This window comes from Anomaloglossus baeobatrachus, chromosome 11, assembly GCF_048569485.1.
Source record: "Anomaloglossus baeobatrachus isolate aAnoBae1 chromosome 11, aAnoBae1.hap1, whole genome shotgun sequence".
NCBI classification, from domain to species: domain Eukaryota; kingdom Metazoa; phylum Chordata; class Amphibia; order Anura; family Aromobatidae; genus Anomaloglossus; species Anomaloglossus baeobatrachus.
The window spans coordinates 149,340,045-149,361,345 of record NC_134363.1 but is presented as its reverse complement, the minus strand read 5'-3'; the positions used below and the strand labels follow the sequence as shown (position 1 = coordinate 149,361,345).

The window sequence follows — 21,301 nt, the reverse complement described above, 5'->3', positions numbered from 1 at the left end:
CAATTCCAGTTATGTCACTTGCTGGTTTGCATGTTGTAATTTTAATACAATCCTGTTTTATCTGCTGCAGATCTAACAGTGCTCAGAATACTGAGCTGTGTATGACCCCGCCCTCAACACTGGAAGCTTTCTGTGCACACTGTGCATAGGCAGAAAGTGGCCAATCAGTGCAGAGCAGTTGAATAGGAGGCATGAGACACTTAGGGCGGCTTTGCACGTTGCAACATCGGACGTGTGATGTCGGTGGGGTCAAATCGAAAGTGACGCACATCCGGCGTCACTTTCGACATCGTTGTGTGTAAATCCTAGATGATACGATTAACGAGCGCAAAAGCATCGTTATCGTATCATCGGTGCGGGCTCCGACTTTTTCATAATTACGCTCCTGCGACAGGTACGATGCTGTTCCTCGTTCCTGCGGCAGCACACATCGCTGTGTATGAACCCGTAGGAGCGAGGAACATCTCCTTACCTGCCACCGGCGGCTATACGGAAGGAAGGAGGTGGGCGGGATGTTTACATCCTGCTCATCTCCGCCCCTCCGCTGCTATTGGCCGCCTGCCGTATGACGCCGCACGACCCGCCCCCTTAGGAAGGAGGCGGGTCGGCGGCCAGAGCGACGGTCGCAGGGCAGATGAGTGCATGTGAAGCTGGCGTAGCGATAATTTTCGCTACGGCAGCTATCACAAGATATCGTAACGGGGGCGGGGACTATCGCGTGCGACATCGCAGCATTGGCTTGCGATGTCGCAACGTGCAAAGCCCGCCTTGGTCCTGTATTGATAATCTGCTGCTGATAAAAGACTGATTTTATTGAAACGATAACACAGCCCAGTAAGTGACACATCTCTGTAATCAGGGTCTCAGCCCCTACACCATGCTGCTCTCAGATTACATAAAAAAAAAACAAAAAAAAAAAAACCTTCCCTTTAAAGATATCAAAAACAGACCTTTGTGTACCAGACGCTTGTGGTGATATTTATTGGTCTGAGTCAGCCATATACTAACTAGAAGTGGAACATGAAGATCCATTGAATCCAATAGATCCCTAGTAATCCTCATTAATATCTTTTCTCATGTAATCACCGATCATGCACTGATATACCATATACTGATTGTATGCATTGGATCTGACCAGTTTGACCATTAATATCACAATAATTGCTACCAATAGACACCGTAGGGCTGTTTATAGCAATGGTCCACAGAGTGCACATCATGAGTGGCGTTCCTGCTGCGAAGAAAGTATGTCTGTAAAATATATATATTACAGTGGGTACGGAAAGTATTCAGACCCCTTTACATTTTTCACTCTTTGTTTCCTCGCAGCCATTTCGTAAATTATAAAAACTTCATTTTTTTTTCTCATTAATGTACAGTCTGCACCCCATCCCCCATCTTGACAGAAATGTAGATATTTTTGCAAATTTATTAAACCTTTTTGAGCTAGTACAGCCATGAGTCTTCTTGGAATTGATGGATCCTGGATTTGGGGATCCTCTGACATTCTTCCTTGCAGACCCTCTCCAGTTCCGTCAGGTTGGATGGTGAACATTAGTGGACGCCATTTTCAGGTCTCTCCAGAGATGCTCAATTGGGTTTTGGTCAGGGCTCTGGCTGGGCCGGTCAAGAATGGTCACAGAGTTGTTCTGAAGCCACTCCTTTGTTATTTTAGCTGTGTCCTTATGGTCATTGTCTTGTTGTAAGGTGAACCTTCAGCCAAGTCTGAGGTCCAGAGCACTCTGGAAGAGGTTTTCTTCCAGGATCTCTCTGTACTTGGCCACATTCATCTTTCCTTCAATTGCAACCAGTCGTCCTGTCCCTGCAGCTGAAAAACTCCCCCATAGCATGATGCTGCCACCACCATGTTTCACTGTTGGGATTGTATTAGGCAGGTGATGAGCAGTGCCTGGTTTTCTCCACACATACCTCTTAGAATTATCACCAAAAAGTTCTATCTTCATTTCATCAGACCAGAGAATCTTATTTCTCATAGTCTGGGAGTCCTTCATGTGTTTTTTTGCAAACTGTATTTGTGACGCCCTGGGCAAGCCAGGGGTCACAGGTCACAACACCACATGCACCCCTCATTCCCTGCAGGTACACACAAGGTCAAAACTAAAATCCTTGTTGCCTTCCTCCAGGGGCTGGTGTCCACACCAGGGGGTGGGCCAGGCGGTTGGCTCCACCCACCGAGGAGTTCACAGCTCTGGAGGCGGGAGAACCAGGCAGTTGAGTGTTAGAGTTTGAAGTAGAAGGAGTAAACAGTGAAGGAGAAGGAGGAAAGTGAGAGTAGTGACAGAGAAAGTGACAGCAAGAAGCCTGAAGTTAGTCCGGGCGTGTGCCCCGGACTGAGACAGCAAGGTTGGCAGACGGCGGTGACCGTCTGCAGGAGAGGCTGCTCGGAGGTTGCCGAAAGGACCGCAGACGGGTGTTGACCCGGCGGTACCGGAGCGGTATACAAAGAACAGTCAGCACCAGGGCAGGGGCCTTTCGGATCCCGGCAAGGCTAGGAGTCGCCATAATTTGCCAAATCCGTCAGTGAAGGGGACGACTGTCTCCCAACAACCAAGTCCCGTTTGAAGGCAACAGTCCGACCGTTAAGGGGAGACACCGCCACCGCCAAGGCACCAGTTTCCCAGGGCCAGCGCCTGCGGGCAAGAGTGGAGCTCCTCCGGCTCATAATCAAGCTGGGGAGCGGGTTACCGGTGGGAACCCATCGCTACCAAACAACTACACATAGGTGCAGGGAAGAGACCGTCACCGTCAACTGCAGGGAACATCAGCACCGTAACCGTCCGAGGGACCCGTCCAACCAGCCGTTTGTTTACCGAGAACTGTGTCGTGTTTACTGGCTGAGTGAGTACCTCCGTGCCGTGCGGCACAGCGCTGCCCCTGCGCCCCTGCACCTCTACTACAGGCCCCATACCCGCCTGTTCACCATCCCAACCCCATCACTGGGCCCCGGGACCACCAATCCCCTACCCACGGAGGGGCAAATCAACAACTGGCTGCTCCATACCACCACTCCCGGGATCCCCAGCCAGAGCAGCGGTGGTGTCCACATAATCACCACAACCGTGGGTGGCGTCACGGACAATAGACTATCCCAAAAACCAAACCCCTTTCACTCACTGGTGAGGAGCGCCGCTAGAGTCCCCGGGATCCGGCCCATCGCTCGAGCCACCGAGCAGCAGCAGGCCGCGGCAGCCGGACCCGAGCAGTGGGAGAGCGCGGCGTCCCCTCCTCCGCCCGCGACATATGCGGCTTTCATATGTCTTGCACTGAGAGGCTTCCGTCGGGCCACTCTGCCCGACTGGTGGAGGCGGCAGTGATAGTTGACTTTGTGGAACTTTCTCCCATCCTCTACTACATCTCTGGAGCTCAGCCACAGTGATCTCGGGAATCTTCTTTACCTCTCTCACCAAGGCTCTTCTCCCACGATTGCTCAGTTTGGCTGGACGGCCAGGTCTAGGAAGAGGTCTGGTGGTCCCAAACTTCTTTCATTTAAGGATTATGGAGACCACTGTGCTCTTAGGAGCCTTGAGTAGTGCAGAAATTCTTTTGTAACCTTGGCCAGATCTGTGCCTTGCCACAATTCTGTCTCTGAGCTCCTTGGGCAGTTCCTTTGACCTCATGATTCCCATTTGGTCTGACATGCACTGTGAGCTGAGGTCTTATATAGACAGGTGTGCGCCTTTCCAAATCAAGTCCTATCAGTTTAATTACACACAGCTGGACTCCAATGAAGGAGTAGAATCATCTGAAGGAAGATCACAAGGAAATGGACAGCATGTGACTTAAATGAGTCCCTGAGCAAAGGGTCTGAATACTTATGACCATGTGATATTTCACTTTTTCTTGTTTAATAAATTTGCAAAAATGTCTACATTTGTTTTTTTTTTTCCTGTCAAGACGAGGTGCAGAGTGTACATTACTGAGAAAAAAAATGAACATATATTTGTTCTCAGACACGTTGATTTTTTCCTCTAAGATGGGCGCATTACACCCTGATGTGTGTTTCGGATTCAGCTAATCGTATATAAATGCTTCTCCGTGGCTGTTGCCGCCTCTGTTCCCCAGTTCATTCTCTACCTTAAGTCTTCAGAGTGGCTTGGTGACGTAAGTGGGTCCTAAATGAGGGGCTTCATCTCGTCAGCCGGTGCCCGCTCCCGCTATGCATTAGCTATGTTTAGAAGCCATTGTCCTGCGCCGCGCACTGCCTCTTCCATGCAGAGAAAAGTGCTCCATTAGTTCATGTCTCCGAGCTGTTACAATCTGGTTTCATTATTTTGTTTAGGCGGCTGAAAATTGCACAGTTTGACTACGGGAAGAAGTGCTCCGCGCTGGCGAAAATAACCCAAGGCATGTCTGGCCGAGAGATCTCTAAGCTGGGGGTTGCCTGGCAGGTACGTTGTCGTTTTTTTGCAGTTTGTGGGCACTTGGGGCCTTTTTAGAGGATTAAATGTCACCAACAATGTATTGGTATATGGGATATATTCAACTGGGGGGGGGGGATATTAACCCTTGGGGTGCTCTGCCTTAGAGATGGGTCCTAAATTCAGATCATCCAGGGTATCCGCTACATAGAGTAAATTTTTGTTGTGAGGATTCCTTTAAGAATGTCTCTTTAGAATTGTTAGCTCCAATTTTTCTTCTTTTATGACCTATGAAATTCCCTGCTTCTCATTTAGATTAAATATTAAAGGGAACCTGACACCAGATTTGGCCCCTATAAGCTGCGGCCACCACCAGTGGGCTCTTATATACGGCATTCTAGAATACTGTATATAAGAGCCCAGGTTGCCCTGCCCTGTATAACATAAAAAAACACTCTTATTATAGTCGCCTAAGGGGGCGGTCCGGTCCAATGGGTGTCGTTGCTCTCCGGTCCGGCGCCTCCTCTCTCCGGTCCGATGGGTGTCGTTGCTCTCCGGTCCGGCGCCTCCTCTCTTCGGTCCGTTGCGTGTCTTTGCTCCTCTCTCCGATCTGTTGGGTGTCGTTGCTCTCAGGTTCGGCGCCTCCTCTCTTCGGTCCGTTGCGTGTCGTTGCTCTCCGGTCCGGCGCCTCCTCTCTTCGGTCCGTTGCGTGTCTTTGCTCCTCTCTCCGATCTGTTGGGTGTCGTTGCTCTCAGGTTCGGCGCCTCCTCTCTTCGGTCCGTTGCATGTCGTTGCTCTCCGTCCGGCGCCTCCTCTCTTCGGTCCGATGGGTGTCGTTGCTCTCCGGTCCGGTGCCTCCTCTCTTCGGTCCCATGGGTGTCATTCCCTCCTGTCCGGCGCCTCCTCTCTTCGGTCCCATGGGTGTCGTTGCTCTCTGGTCCGGCGCCTCCTCTCTTCGGTCCAATGGGTGTCGTTGCTCTCTGGTCCTGCGCCTCCTCTCTTCGGTTCGGTTCGATGGGTGTTGTTGCTTTCCAGTCTGGTGCCTCCTCTTTGCTGCAATCACTGTTTCCCTTTTTCCCAACCCAGTATGGATGATGCGTCCTATGTCATCCACACAAGCCGTCATTGTGGCCCTGCGCAGGCGCACTTTTATTTGCCTGGCTCAGGGCAGATCAATGTACTGAAATGCGCAGCCGCGATAAAAGGTTACAGACCGCCCGCACATGTGCACGGCAAAACTTTGATCTACCCTGAGCAGGGCAGCTCAAAGTGCGCCTGCAGTGGACCTCCATACTGGCCTGTGTGGCTCATGTAGGACACATCATCCACACGGGCCTCAGAAGGAGGACGGAGATCACCGCAGAGGGAAGGCGCTGGAGCGGAGAGCAGCGGGACGGGACCGCCCCCCTAGATGAGTATTAGAAAAGTGTTTTCTACATTATTCAGAGTGGCCTGGGCTCTTATGTACGGCATTCCAGAATACTGAGCTTATAGGGGCCAAATCTGGTGACCGGTTCCCTTTAATTTTTGTGGAAACTCCTAACAGGAGGTCCAGTGAGAGAAAGAGGTCGTACCCGGCCCTCTGGTTTGGGGCTTCCAGAAAAATACTAGAGTTTCCCAATGACCACCATTATGCTCATTACTCGAATCGAGCCCATTCGAGCGTCCAACCTGCTTGATTCGAGTACCAAGCACCACCATCATCACTAATTATATTTATAGAGCACCATTAATTCCATGGGAAGGGTATACATCGAATATATAAAGGTGTGTGTGTGTGTGTGTGTGTGTGTGTCCGGGATTGGCATCTGCACCGTCATAGCTACAGCCACAAAATTTTACACACTCACACTTCTGGACCCCGAGAGCGTCATAGGCTATGTTTTGAGGGGAAATGTTAACCCCGCGCTTTAGTTATTCACCAAAAAAACCTGCCTCCATTAAAGCGAATGGAGCTGGTAGCCACAGTGCAGCCAGAACTTCAGAAGAATGCACAGCCACGCCCTTATATGGAATGTTGGCGTGTCACAGTTCAGGCAGGGAAAGAGACAGACACAGACAGGGAAAGAGGCAGACACAGACAGGGTAAGAAACAGACACCAAGAGACAGACACAGGGAAAGAGGCAGACAGGGAAAGAAACAGACAGACCAAGAGAGAGAGAGAGACAGAGAGATATATACAGAGGGGGAGACAGATATTATAATTACATTTTTATTTATTTGTTTTGTGGTGTTTGTGTGCAGAATACATTTTTGTTAATACGTTCTATTTTGTTAACAGCAGTTATTAACCCGGGCAAAGCCGGGTAGTACAGCTAGTAAAAAATACAGATATAAATTACACTCAATAAACTATCTATGGCAGACTAGTATAGAGGGGCAGAGGGTCATGTCCCAGCACACGAAGCTGTAGTCTCTGTCAAACCCGGAGACCGGTGTGATGGCGGCCATGTTTGATCATGACAGTATGAATACTTTTTCCAGTATTTGATTGCCGGGAAGAATCCCAGCAGGAGGCTCTTGTAGCATATTCAGCAATCCTGCAGCCAGTGGATGGATCCGGCCTCCACAGCATATGATCATTGTGTGGATGATGGGGCTGGGACAATGATGACTCTGCATCTAGTTTGATGGCAGCTTTCTGCTACAGAAGCGTTCCCCTCCGCCTATCTGCCATAGTAATTTGGATCCTCCCTGGTTTCTCATATTTGAGCTGCAGGGACCTCTCTATCCAACAGAATTTTTTTTCATGGGTCTCCTAAATTTTGGGTTCTATTTTGGTTTCTCTGATATTAAATTTATTTATTGAAAATGTATTTAAAATTCTTTCATTGCACAGTTCCTCTTTCATTGTTCCTTGATATGTATAAATGGGTAACTGGGTGTTATTATTTCCCTTGTCAAAGATTCATGTTCCACCCTTCACAGGAATATCATCATTTTGGTGTAGATTTGTGACTGCAGATGGTCCACAATACTCGTAACTAGTGATGAGTGGGCACTACCATGCTCGGGGGCTCAGTTCTCGTAACTAGTGATGAGCGGGCACTACCATGCTCATGTGCTTAGTACTCGTAACTAGTGATGAGTGAGCACTACCTTGCTCAGGTGCTCAGTACTCGTAACTAGTGATGAGCGGGCACTATCATGCTCAGGTGCTCTGTTCTCATAACTAGTGATGAACGGGCACTACTATACTCGGGTACTCGTAACTAGTGATGAGCGGGCACAACCATGCTCAGGTGCTCAGTACTCGTAACTAGTGATGAGCGGGCACTATCATGCTCAGGTGCTCAGTACTTGTAACTAGTGATGAGTGGGCACTACCATGCTCGGGTGCTCAGTACTCGTAACTAGTGATGAGCGGGCACTATCATGCTCAGGTGCTCAGTACTTGTAACTAGTGATGAGTGGGCACTACCATGCTCAGGTGCTCTGTTCTCATAACTAGTGATGAACGGGCACTACTATACTCGGGTACTCGTAACTAGTGATGAGCGGGCACAACCATGCTCAGGTGCTCAGTACTCGTAACTAGTGATGAGCGGGCACTATCATGCTCAGGTGCACAGTACTTGTAATTAGTGATGAGCGAGCACTACCATGCTCGGATGCTCAATACTTGTAACTTGCTCGGTTATCATAACTAGTAATGAGTGGGCACTACCATGCTCAGGTGCTCAGTACTCGTAACTAGTGATGAGAGAACACTATTGTGCTCGGATGCGTGATACTCGTAACGAGTAGCCGGACGCTCGGATGACCGCAACTCCTGTACAGAGTATAAAGGAACTCAATGGAGAACTTGAGAATTCTTCCAGAGGATTTTCCTCAAAAGTGCTTGAGTTCCCTGTTGACTCTATTATACTTGCGTACTCGAGTCGCGGCCATCCGAGCACCTGAGCATGGTAGTGCCCGCTGATTAGTAATTTTAACCATTTCCTGCTCCATGACGGTCAATCTTACCATGGAGTGGACTCATTAGAGACTGGTGAGGGACCTGTGGGCACTACAAATATTAAGGGATCAACTAATAAGCATATCAATGAAAACCATGAATAAAGAAGAGAAAAGTGTATGCTATTGAACCAGTATCACCAGTAAAAAAAATAATAATTTTATAAAACCCTTAGAGGGTTAATAGAGATCACATGTGCTAACACCGACAGGTCCTATCATGTCACACATACACCATGTGATAACACCGGCAGGTCCTATCATGTCACACATACACCATGTGATAACACCGGCAGGTCCTATCATGTCACACATACACCATGTGATAACACCGGCAGGTTCTATCATGTCACACATGAACCATGTGATAACATTAGCAGGTCCTATCATGTCACATGTACACCATGTAATAACACCTGCAGGTCCTATCATGTCACATGTACACCATGTAATAACACCTGCAGGTCCTATCATGTCACATGTACACCATGTGATAACACCTGCAGGTCCTATCATGTCACATGTACACCATGTGATAACACCTGCAGGTCCTATCATGTCACATGTACACCATGTGATAACACCTGCAGGTCCTATCATGTCACATGTACACCATGTGATAACACCTGCAGGTCCTATCATGTCACACGTACACCATGTAATAACACCTGCAGGTCCTATCATGTCACACGTACACTATGTGATAACACCCGCAGGTCCTATCATGTCACACGTACACTATGTGATAACACCTGCAGGTCCTATCATGTCACATGTATACCATGTGATAACACCGGCAGGTCCTATCATGTCACACGTACACTATGTGATAACACCCGCAGGTCCTATCATGCTGCATGCACACAGTTTGCTTAGGTTCATGTGCTAACTAGAGATGATCGGACCCGTGGACCTGAACTTGACCTGAACCCCAATGTATGTCATTAATTGGGCAGTTCGGGGCTTCACCCACATGCAGCCAGCCATAAACAGACCCCTTCCAGGGGTGAGTGGGTGAGGGTTTGTTTTTGTTTTTTTAACGTCGTTTTCCACAGTGTGAGCCAATCAAACACTGCACACAGCTCGCACTGGACTGAGTACAAAGCGTACCCGAGCCCAGCGCTGCTCGCATGTGTAAAGCACCCGAATTCCGAACCAGAACCCTGTTTTTTTTTGTTTTGTAAAGTCTGTGTTTGATACGAACACCAAACACGGAACCTCAGGGTCGCTCATCTATAAAGCTAATCACTTTCAGACTCTGACTTCAAGGATTTACTTTCCCTGTTCCATTATCGGTAATAGCCTCAATTATTTCTTATATAATAATAATCGCACTATTTGTTACCCTTCCGGGCACTCGCCCTTGAGAGAGTGGCACTGCAGGCGGCGAAACGCGCGGGTTTCTGCTCATCCTCTTTCTTTGGCCAACACTCACAGATATATTTGGCACTCAGTCTTTACATATGGGTGTCCATCTGTTGGTCCCTTACACGGGGTCCAGGGCTCTATGCACATAACTACCTGCTCTTTTTCTTATGCTGTGCGAAAAAAAAAATATATTTATTTGTATCTCCTTTATGGTCTTCATTTCTTTATCCCTCTTGGATGATATCACTGCTTGAGGTTTTGGGTTTGTTTTTTTTGTTTCTTCCTCCATCAGCATCATACTGTTTCATTGTGTATTAGTGTGACCCTTTAGCTTTCGCTTCTTGCTTTTTTCAGTGCAGTATTTTGTACACATCGTTCACCCATAGAACACTACAGGCTCTACAGAAACAGCGGGTTCCATTTATTTACTTATCCTATTTACCCGTAGTACATTACGAGTGATTGTGCACCCTTTGGGCGCGCGGTGGGATTACGAACCATGCAATAGGGTGTAACCACGCATCAGTCTGACCTCGTAATGGGGTGTAACCCAGTCTGGTGCGTGGTATGTGCAGACTAACAGCAAACATGAGTACCTGGTGTACGTGTCCTGCCACTCTTACCTTGTGTACGAAAAACAGAGGGAATAGTGCTATTAGTGCTTTTTTCGATAGTGCTATCCATTCTCTAGAAGTAGCACTATCGAATAGCTCTACACGTTCTCTTTCATTATCGGTAGCGCTATGTGGATAGCGCTATCCATGCTCTTTCATTCGAAGTAGCGCTTTCAGATAGCGCTAGCCCAACAGTGTTTCCTCACAGTGTTTCCTCACAGTGTTTCCTCACAGTGTTTCCTCACAGTGTTTCCTCACAGTGTTTCCTCACTGTGTTTCCTCACTGTGTTTCCTCACTGTGTTTCCTCACTGTGTTTCCTCACTGTGTTTCCTCACTGTGTTTCCTCACTGTGTTTCCTCACTGTGTTTCCTCACTGTGTTTCCTCACTGTGTTTCCTCACTGTGTTTCCTCACTGTGTTTCCTCACTGTGTTTCCTCACTGTGTTTCCTCACTGTGTTTCCTCACTGTGTTTCCTCACTGTGTTTCCTCACTGTGTTTCCTCACTGTGCTGCCTCAATATTGCCTGAGTGTTCCTCTCGTCTTTTTGAAATTTGGGTCTCAGTTTGTGCATTGCGTGTTGCTCGTTGTCGTGCAGCATTAGAGTTCTTCGACAATTTACTTCGTCTCCTGTTTCATTAAGACACAGGTTACGCATCCGTGTGCAATTCGCTTCTCTACTTGCAGCAGCGCGATCAATTTGATCCATCTTTGCAGTGTTGCCTCGCGGTGTTGCCTCAATGTTCCCGCGCGGTGTTTCCTCGCGGTGTTGGCAACACAGTAGATGACTCATTGCACACAGACACACGGACACTTCCAAATTAGGTATATTGATCATATGTGGTTATTTCTGGACTCCACTTTTATTTTTTAGCTTTTAGCTGCTCTCACATGGGGGAGCAAAAACCTGGTGACAGATTCCCTTTAAGGGTATGTGCGCACGTTGCTTTTTACCTGCTTTTTACCTGCTTTTTTGCTGCTTTTTCTTCTGCGCTGTTTAATGCCAAAATGGATGTGTTCTTCTATTCAAGCAAAGTCTATGGGAATTTGGGTTTCTTGTTCACACTGTTGTTCAAAATGCTGCCTTTTTGTGGCAGAACTTTGGTCAAAAACTCAGCTTTGCAGTGCAAAACCCAAATGGCAAAAACAATTGACATGTTGCTTCTTTGAAAAGCTGAGTTTTTGACCAAAGTTCTGCCACAAAAAGGCAGCATTTTGAACAACATAGTGTGAACAAGAAACCCAAATTCCCATAGACTTTGCTTGAATAGAAGAACACATCCATTTTGGCATTAAACAGCGCAGAAGAAAAAGCTGCAAAAAAGCAGGTAAAAAGCAGGTAAAAAGCAACGTGCGCACATACCCTAAATGCCGCTGTCAATCTCTTCATTCGGGCGTCCGTCTGTCAATGGGCCCCTTTTTGCTTCCATTTTTGGTGCTTCATTGAAACCTAGTCACAGACTGGACTTCATAGGAAACTTTGATTATTTTTTTTTTTTTTTTTTACTATATACTATAAATGCTGAAGTATTTTACTGTCAAAGATCAAGCACATAAAGGGGATTAACAAAGTTATTTTTTTTGTTTGTTTTTTTAAGTTTTTAAAAGTATAATAATTATTTTTCCCAATATATTAAGCGCCATTGGTCTCAATGCAGCAGGGAAAAAAAACTGATCTATCAAAACATTTGGGGAGGAGGGGGGCATATGATTAAAAGTCATTTAAATGAAAAGGAAAAAAAATCCGTTATGGCTCATAGAGGAAAATTATTTATTTATTTTTTAAGTTTTTAATTTTAAGAACTTTTTCCCAATGTAATAAGTGCCATTGGTCTCACAGCAGTGGGGAAATAATCTGATCTGTCAAAATATACATTTTTTTTGGGGGCTCTTAAGATAAAAAGCCATTTAAAAAAAAAAAAATTAAAAAAAATCACGTATGGCTCAGATTAAAAGTTCAATTTTTTTTTTTATTTATTTTTTTTCAGTTTTTAAAAGTGTAATAATTCTTTTTACCTATATAATAAGCGTTATTGGTCTCACTGCATCTGATCTGTCAAAATATACATTTTTTTAGGTCCCATACGATAAAAAGTCATTTAAGCAATCAAGAAATCCGGTATGGCTCATAGATTAAAAGTTCATTATTTTTTTTTAAGTTTTTAAAAGTATACTTTTTTTTTCCCTATATAATAAGTGTCATTGGTCTCACTGCAGCGGGGGAAAAAAAAAATCTGATCTGTCAAAATATAAAACATTTTTGGACCCATATGATAAAAAGCCAGTTAAAAAAAAAAATTCAGGCATGGTAGGTCATTTTTTTTTTTTTTATTTATTTTTTTAAAGTTTTAAAAGTATAATAAGTATTTTTCCCAATATAATAAGCGTCATTGGTCTCACTGCAGTGGGGAAAAAAAATCTGATCTGTCAAAATATACATTTTTTAGGGCCCATACGATAAAAAGCCATTTAAAAAAAAATTTAAAAAATCACGTATGGCTCATAGATTAAAAGTTCAATTTTTTTTTATTTTTTTTAAGTTTTTAAAAGTATAATAATTATTTTTCCCAATATAATGGTCATTGGTCTCACTGCAGTGGGGAAAAAAAAATCTGATTTGTCAAAATATACATTTTTTTTTTTAGGTCCCATATGATAAAAAGCCAGTTAAAAAAAATGGAAAAAAAAATGGAAAAAAAAATTCAGTATAGAAAGAGGAGGTAGAAAAAAAAAAGGGCAGATTAAAATTCTAACAGTAAAGTGTTGGGCTGCTCTCCCTCCAGGGAGGGGACGAGACCTTTTATGATCCGAGCTCCTGCTTGTGAGTAATGTTTGCGGCGGCGACTATTCCGATCGTTCCTCCCGTGCAAAATCCCTGCGTGTGTCGCCCTAATTAGAATGTATTTGCTGCCGGATCGCAGCTTTCCCCATCATTTCTGCGTGTTTTCATGTCCCTTGTAGAAGAAAAATAAAAATGCAGAACTAAATAATGGTATTCGGGGGGAGAGGGGAGCGCAAAACGATGCCGCGACGCCCGATTGAGCTCAGGCAGCTGAGCCCGCGTGACAAATTGCAGAAAATGACTGCAGAGCTGTGTTTCAAGACCATTATCTCCGCTGGGTGGATAACCATTTGCATTAGCGAGGGCCAGGGAGCAGGAGGCCTCAATCCCGCTGCATTGAGCGAAAGCGTTTACATTGACTCTCCCCGCAGGCTGGATATTGCCTTTTGTCAGGAATCGCCTTTTTTCTTCCTCTCCTTACGTCGCAGGCTCTGCAGCAGAGCCGCAGAATGAAACAAGAAGCCCCCGTGCCCCTCCGCGTCTTCAATAGGGGAGATTGCGAGGGTCACCCATGAAGGATACTGGCATATAACACTATGTAGATGTCTTACAGCCCTTTATTGATCACTGCATAGAGCCCATTGTTGTCCCTTTTGAAGCCTATGGGGGATGGGAAGGTATTGCAGTTAGGGTGTTTTTCATGTTTCGTGTTTTGCATCATACAAATCCTTTTATTTTGGGCAAAATAGCACATCACCATAGCTTCCATTCATTTCAGAAAAGAGGGGTCACTTCTGCACCCTAATAAGCACTTGGCATGTCAGAAACATATTCTTTAAAGGGAATCTGTTACCAGGATTTTGCCACCTAATCTGAGAACAGCATAATGTAGGGACAGAGATCCTGATTCCAGCGATGTGTCACTTACTGGGCTGTTTAGTGTAGTTTTGATAAAATCACTGATTAATCAGCAGTAGATTATCATTACAGGACTACTTGGTAGTCCACCATATTAGCAAGTATGGATAAGTGATAACTTAAGGGAATCTATTATCTGTTTTTTGCCGCATAATGTAGGGCTAGAGATCCTGATTCCGGCGGTGTGTCACTTACTGGGCTGTTTAGTGTAGTTTTGATACAATCACTGTTTAACCAGCAGTAATTATCATTACAGGACTACTTGGTAATGCAGCATATTCACAAGTATGGATAGGTGATAACTTAAAGGGAATCTATTATCAGGTTTTTGCCGCATAATGTAGGGACAGAGATCCTGATTCCAGTGATGTCTCTTACAGAGCTGCTTAGTGGAGTTTTGATAAAATCAGTGTTTAATCAGCAGTAGATTTTCATTACAGGACTTCTTAGTAGTCCAGCATATGGATAGGTGATAACTTAAATGGAATCTATTATCAGGTTGTTGACACCTAATCTGAGAACAGCATAATGTAGGGACAGAGATCCTGATTCCAGCGATGTCACTTACTGGGCTTTTTAGTGTAGTTTTGATACAATCACTGTTTAATCTGCAGTAGATTATCATTACAGGACTACTTGGTAGTCCAGCATATTAGCAAATATTGATAACTGATAACTTAAAGTTAATCTATTATCAGGTTTTTGACACCTAATCTGAGAGCAGCATATCGTAGAGACAGAGACCCTGATTCCAGCAATGTGTCACTTATTGAGCTGCTTAGTGTAGTTTTGATAAAATCACTGTTTAATCGGCAGGAGATTTTCATTACAGGACTAATGGACGTGAGGCAGAGTCCAGCATAGTCATGAGCTCTGTATAACTGCCAAACCTGCAGCAGAGAATACATTGTTATCAAAATGACAGCAAACAGCTCAGTAAGTGACACATCACTGCAATCAGGGTCTCTGTCTCTATATTATGCTGCTCTCAGATGGGGGAGCAAATCCCTGGTGACAGATTCCCTTTAAATGATTAGTTGGGGGAATTCCTGTATATAGGACCCTTATGTATTGGGAGAATGAGGATCTATGCACACGTTGAGTATTTGGTTGGCAGGAAAAACGCAGTAAAACTCACTTTTCACTTTTTTGCCGCTTTTTAATGCATTTTTATGTGTTTTTCAAAGTGAAATAACGCTGAAATAACTGGCATGCTGAAGATTTATTTCTGCACCAAAACTGCAAGGCGAAAATACTCAATGTGTGCATTGCTCTTCAGAATTCTCATTGACGTTGCTGCCATCAGGATTTGCTTGCAGTTCTGTGAGAAATCTGCACTAAAAACGCGATAAACACGCAACATGTGCACACAGCCTAAAGATCCCCTGATTTCCAGTTTGATTGCATATTATCAGTGTAAGCAGGGACACACCCCCTACTGGTACCAGCTCTCCCAGCCCTGATTGGACAATATCAGTGTGTGCAGGGACACACCCCCAACTAGTATCAGCTCTCAGCCCTGATTGGACAATACCAGTGTGAGCAGGGACACACCCCCAACTAGTACCAACTCTCTCAGCCCTGATTGGACAATATCAGTGTGAACAGAGGACACACCCCCAACTAGTACCAGCTCTCTCAGCCCTGACTGGACAATATCAGCAATATCAGTGTGAGCAGGGACCCCCCCCCCCCACTGGTACCAGCTCTCTCGGCCCTGATTGGACAATATCAGTGTGACCAGAGGACACACCCCCAACTAGTACCAGCTCCCTCAGCCCTGATTGGACAATATCAGTGTGTGCAGGGACACCCACCACCACCACTGATACCAGCTCTCTCAGCCCTGATTGGACAATATCAGTGTGAGCAGGATCACCCTCCCCCCAACTAGTACCAGCTCTCTCAGCCCTGATTGGACAATATCAGTGTAAGCAGGGACACACCCCCAACTAGTATCAGCTCTCTCAGCCCTGATTGGATAATATCAGTGTGTGTAGGGACACTCCCCCCCCCCCTCCCCTTCCCCCTCCACCACTGGTATCAGCTCTCTCAGCCCTGATTGGACAATATCTGTGTGTGTGTATATGGGGACACACCCCCAACTAGTACCAGCTCTCTCAGCCCTGACTGGACAATATCAGCAATATCAGTGTGAGCAGGGACCCCCCCCCCCCCCCCCACTGGTACCAGCTCTCTCGGCCCTGATTGGACAATATCAGTGTGACCAGAGGACACACCCCCAACTAGTACCAGCTCTCTCAGCCCTGATTGGACAATATCAGTGTGAGCAGGGACACCCCCCACCACCACCACCACTGGTACCAGCTCTCTCAGCCCTGATTGGACAATATCAGTGTGAGCAGGAACACCCTCCCCCCAACTAGTACCAGCTCTCTCAGCCCTGATTGGACAATATCAGTGTAAGCAGGGACACACCCCCAACTAGTATCAGCTCTCTCAGCCCTGATTGGATAATATCAGTGTGTGTAGGGACACTCCCCCCTCCTCCCCCTTCACCACTGGTACCAGCTCTCTCAGCCCTGATTGGACAATATCTGTGTGTGTATGTGGGGACACATCCCAAACTAATAGCAGCTCTCTCAGCCCTGATTGGACAATATCAGTGTAAGCAGGGACACACACGCAACTAGTACCAGCTCTCTCAGCCCTGATTGGACAATATCTGTGTGTGTATGTGGGGACACCCCCCAAACTAATAGCAGCTCTCTTAGCCCTGATTGGATAATTTGAGTGTGTGCAGGGACACACCCCCATCTAGTACCAGCCCAGTTGCCAATTTATTCACATGTTTCTGGTAGAAATAATGTAGAATATCACAAGATTGATATTTGAAGGGAAATTCAATTATTTTAGAAAAATCTACGAATCGGGAATATTTACATGTCCAAATTAAAAAAAATCAATTCCCTTTTCTGTAAATAAGTGTCAAGCCCTGAAAATCGTACCTATACCACCATCTCTCGCCGCCATGTTTTCTAGCAGGCTCTGTGCTGTCTGATAGCAGCGTTTTATAGGTGTGGATGGATATAGATGGCGGTTTTGTAGCCTGGGAAAGAGCGTTGCTTCTAATATTGCTGATTCAAGAGCACTAAAGGTTCAGGGTGTGAATCCTGGAGGAGATGGATGACACCAATTTCTACCACATCCGGGCCTGGGAGGACGTGAGACGTGCCGCGGTCATGAATGGAGGCCGCTAAACGCTGCATTATTTACCAGCTCTTGGAGAACGGCAGAACGCATGGTCGCCTGAGCGTCCAGCAGCGAGCCAGATCCGTCCAGATAAACGCATGAACTCGGTCACTGTAAACCCCCCCCCCCACGAAAGGGTAACCTTGTTAAAGGGTATCTCGCCTTCCAGCTTGGCGGAAGACTTGCTTTGTCAGCCAAGTCTGCGGAAATGGGTTAACGTGTCCGCAGGGGGAGATGAAAAGTATGAATATGAATGAGGCGGGATGCTGGTTTTTAGTACGCCAGCAGCTCTCAGCAGGGACAGCCGCTCGCTCCCTTCCTCCGTCATCTTCTCTCATTCCTCTCCCCCCCGCCCCCCAACTCCTTTCACCTCCCCTGACAGGCAGGGACCCCGCAGCTTTGGCTATTTTTAGAAAGTCATTCAGAAAAGCAGCCAAGCGCAAAGCATCGCAGTATTCGGCGGCGAGATGCAGAGGTTTTTTGGCGGTGACTTGCGAGGGATGAACACTTTATAGGTATTAAGCGCCGGTGTTAACGCAGCCAGACACTGCAGCGGCTCCGATAAATGGAGGCTTTAACACTCGCGTTGCCGGCGAAGGTTAACGGGGACTTTCTAATCTATTTAATCCCCCCCCTTCCCCCTTTCAATCGCTAGACCTTGCCCTGTCTTTGCTGACACGGTAAATTTCAAGGGCATAGCGCGGCGAGGACAGGAATAACCTTGGCGCCTTCATACGTAACAGACGTGGTTCCAACAAAAGGCACATCGATCAGCACGGTGTCACCGGCGGTAGTATTTACCGTCTGCGCGCTTTGTTTTATTTTATTTTTTTTTTCCCTAAGTTGTCGTGGTTTATTAACCTTTTCCAAGCCTGCGTCACCTTGACATCATTAGGTGTTTTATGAGATGCGGCATTTTGGAGGGGTTTTTGCCTACACCACATTTCAACAGCCATTACTTTTCATGTTTACATCAAAATAGAAAGTTGGGGGTTTTTTTCTATTTTTTTTATTTTTTTTTTTATTTTTTTTTTTGCAAAATGTATTGTATCAACTGCATTTTACAAAATTGTATTAAATCCACACCAAAAAAAAAAAACCTCCCTGCAAAAAACATATAAGCATAAAACACACTGTATGGATTTATTATACAATGCATCTTGTAAAAAGATATACGGTAAAAAAAATATGTTGATATATTTTTTTTCTTCTTTTTTTTTCGCATATTGTATTAAATCCACACCATAAAAAACAAAAAGAAACCTCCCTGCAAACAATGTATAAGCATAAAACACACTGTAGGGTCGGATTTAATATAAAATGCATCTTGCAAAAAGATATAAAAAAAAAGTTCTGATATTTGTTTTTATAGGGTTCATACTGCAATATAAATGAGGTGCTAACAATCTGCCTTTTTTTAGTCTTTAATAGTTAAATTTTGGGATTAATACTGCTGTGTTTTGTTTTTTCTTGTTGCTTGTTGTTTGTTGGTTTGCGGTTTTTCTCAGTTGTAATGGTTATACAGAGATTAATATGAAAAGCGTATTTTATTTATATTTTTTTCCATTTTAGCCAAACTTTTTTTTTTTTTTTAAATATAAAAATGTATGAAAGGAACATTATTGTTCTTTATTTCAATTAGGATTTTTCCATGCAAATAGTGGTTCACCTGTAATACACTCCAAAACTCTTGGTTGATGCTCCAAGTAGGTTCTGCATCTTACAAGGCCTAATTGATTGTCAGCAATGGCTGACGGGTCTTTGTAAGGCTGGGTTACATGGCGTTTTACCATAGGTGGATCCCTTAGGGCTTACATGTGAAGCTCTATAAAGCGGGTTCATTTGTATGCGCTGCCGGTGCCAATGACTGTAATGATGCAGTCACTATGTGCTGATGGACATCATTTTCAGCCATAGTCACCAAACTGTGACTTGTAGCCCACCCCCAAATAGGAGTATATGCGCGAAAATGATGCCCGACGAGCGTCCCATCTACATCATTAGTCAGTGCCCCGTCAGACCATACACCCCAATCCTGTCCTCCAGAGCTTCACCTGTAATCCTCGGTGGAGCCACTGACATTGGGGCTTACTCTGGAATATTAACGTAGTTTTAGGCCTGGCCTCTAATTGCCCAAGAGAGCCAACATCACCCCACCCAAATCTTTGCAGAGTTTCCCCTTACTTACCTGCTGCAGTGGTTATAGACCTTTTCATCTAGGGGGTTAAACAGCCTGCGCCATAATCGACAGATGATCCTGGCAAAATGCTTCAACCTACAACACCCGAGCAGCATAAATGTAATAAAGCTTGCTTTACAGACCATGCATCTTTCCTACACGTTCCCACCAACCATTAGAGGTGTGCCCCCATATTGCCCCACACCATTGACAATGTACCAAAGGTATTGGTAAATTAGCCATAAACTGCCTCATGGGCACTGGTCAATGCAGCTATAATTACCAGTACCGAGCACCCGAGCATGGTAGTGCCCGCTCATCACTAGTTACGAGTACAGAGCACCCGAGCATGGTAGTGCCCACTCATTACTAGTTACCAGTACAGAGCACCCGAGCATGGTAGTGCCCGCTCATCACTAGTTACAAGTACTGAGCACCTGAGCATGGTAGTGCCCACTCATTACTAGTTACGAGTACTGAACACCTGAGCATGGTAGTGCCCGCTCATCACTAGTTACGAGTACAGAGCACCTGAGCATGGTAGTGCCCACTCATTACTAGTTACGAGTACTGAGCACCTGAGCATGGTAGTGCTCGCTCATCACTAGTTACCAGTACCGAGCACCCGAGCATGGTAGTGCTCACTCATCACTAGTTACGAGTACAGAGCACCTGAGCATGGTAGTGCTCACTCATCACTAGTTACAAGTACAGAGCACCTGAGCATGGTAGTGCCCGCTCATCACTAGTTACGAGTACTGAGCACCCGAGCATGGTAGTGCCCGCTCATCACTAGTTACGAGTACTGAGCACCCGAGCATGGTAGTGCCCGCTCATCACTAGTTACCAGTACCGAGCACCCGCGCATGGTAGTGCCCGCTCATCACTAGTTACGAGTACCGAGCATGGTAGTGCCCACTCATCACTGGTTACGAGTACCGAGCACCCGAGCATGGTAGTGCTCACTCATTACTAGTTACGAGTACTGAACACCTGAGCATGGTAGTGCCCGCTCATCACTAGTTACGAGTACAGAGCATCCGAGCATGGTAGTGCTCGCTCATCACTAGTTAAGAGTACTGAGCACCCGCGCATGGTAGTACCCACTCATTACTAGTTACGAGTACAGAGCACCCGTGCATGGTAGTGCCCGCTCATCACTAGTTACGAGTACTGAGCACCCGAGCATGGTAGTGCCCACTCATTACTAGTTACGAGTACCGAGCATGGTAGTGGCCGCTCATCACTGGTTACGAGTACCGAGCACCCGAGCATGGTAGTGCTCACTCATTACTAGTTACGAGTACTGAACACCTGAGCATGGTAGTGCTCACTCATTACTAGTTACGAGTACTGAACACCTGAGCATGGTAGTGTCCACTCATTACTAGTTACGAGTACTGAGCACCCGAGCATGGTAGTGCCCGCTCATCACTAGTTACGAGTACAGAGCATCCGAGCATGGTAGTGCCCACTCATTACTAGTTACGAGTACTGAGCACCTGAGCATGGTAGTGCTCGCTCATCACTAGTTACGAGTACAGAGCATCCGAGCATGGTAGTGCCCACTCATCACTAGTTACGAGTACTGAGCACCCGAGCATGGTAGTGCTCGCTCATCACTAGTTACGAGTACTGAGCACCTGAGCATGGTAGTGCTCGCTCATCACTAGTTACGAGTGCTGAGCACCCAAGCATGGTAGTGCCCGCTCATCACTAGTTACCAGTACTGAGCACCTGAGCATGGTAGTGCTCGCTCATCACTAGTTACCAGTACTGAGCACCTGAGCATGGTAGTGCCCGCTCATCACTAGTTACGAGTACCGAGCACCCGAGCATGGTAGTGCCCACTCATCACTGGTTACGAGTACTGAGCATGGTAGTGCCCGCTC

At 45.9% G+C, this 21,301-nt stretch overlaps 1 protein-coding gene across 1 annotated transcript in view; it reads left to right on the top strand.

The window, feature by feature from the left end:
- ATAD3A (ATPase family AAA domain containing 3A) overlaps positions 1-21,301 on the top strand; it is a 94,373-nt gene that overhangs the window by 58,590 nt on the left and 14,482 nt on the right. The window contains exon 13 of the mRNA XM_075328491.1: positions 4,301-4,409. Coding sequence (XP_075184606.1) covers positions 4,301-4,409 — 109 coding nt within the window. The remainder of the gene's footprint in view (positions 1-4,300; positions 4,410-21,301) is intronic.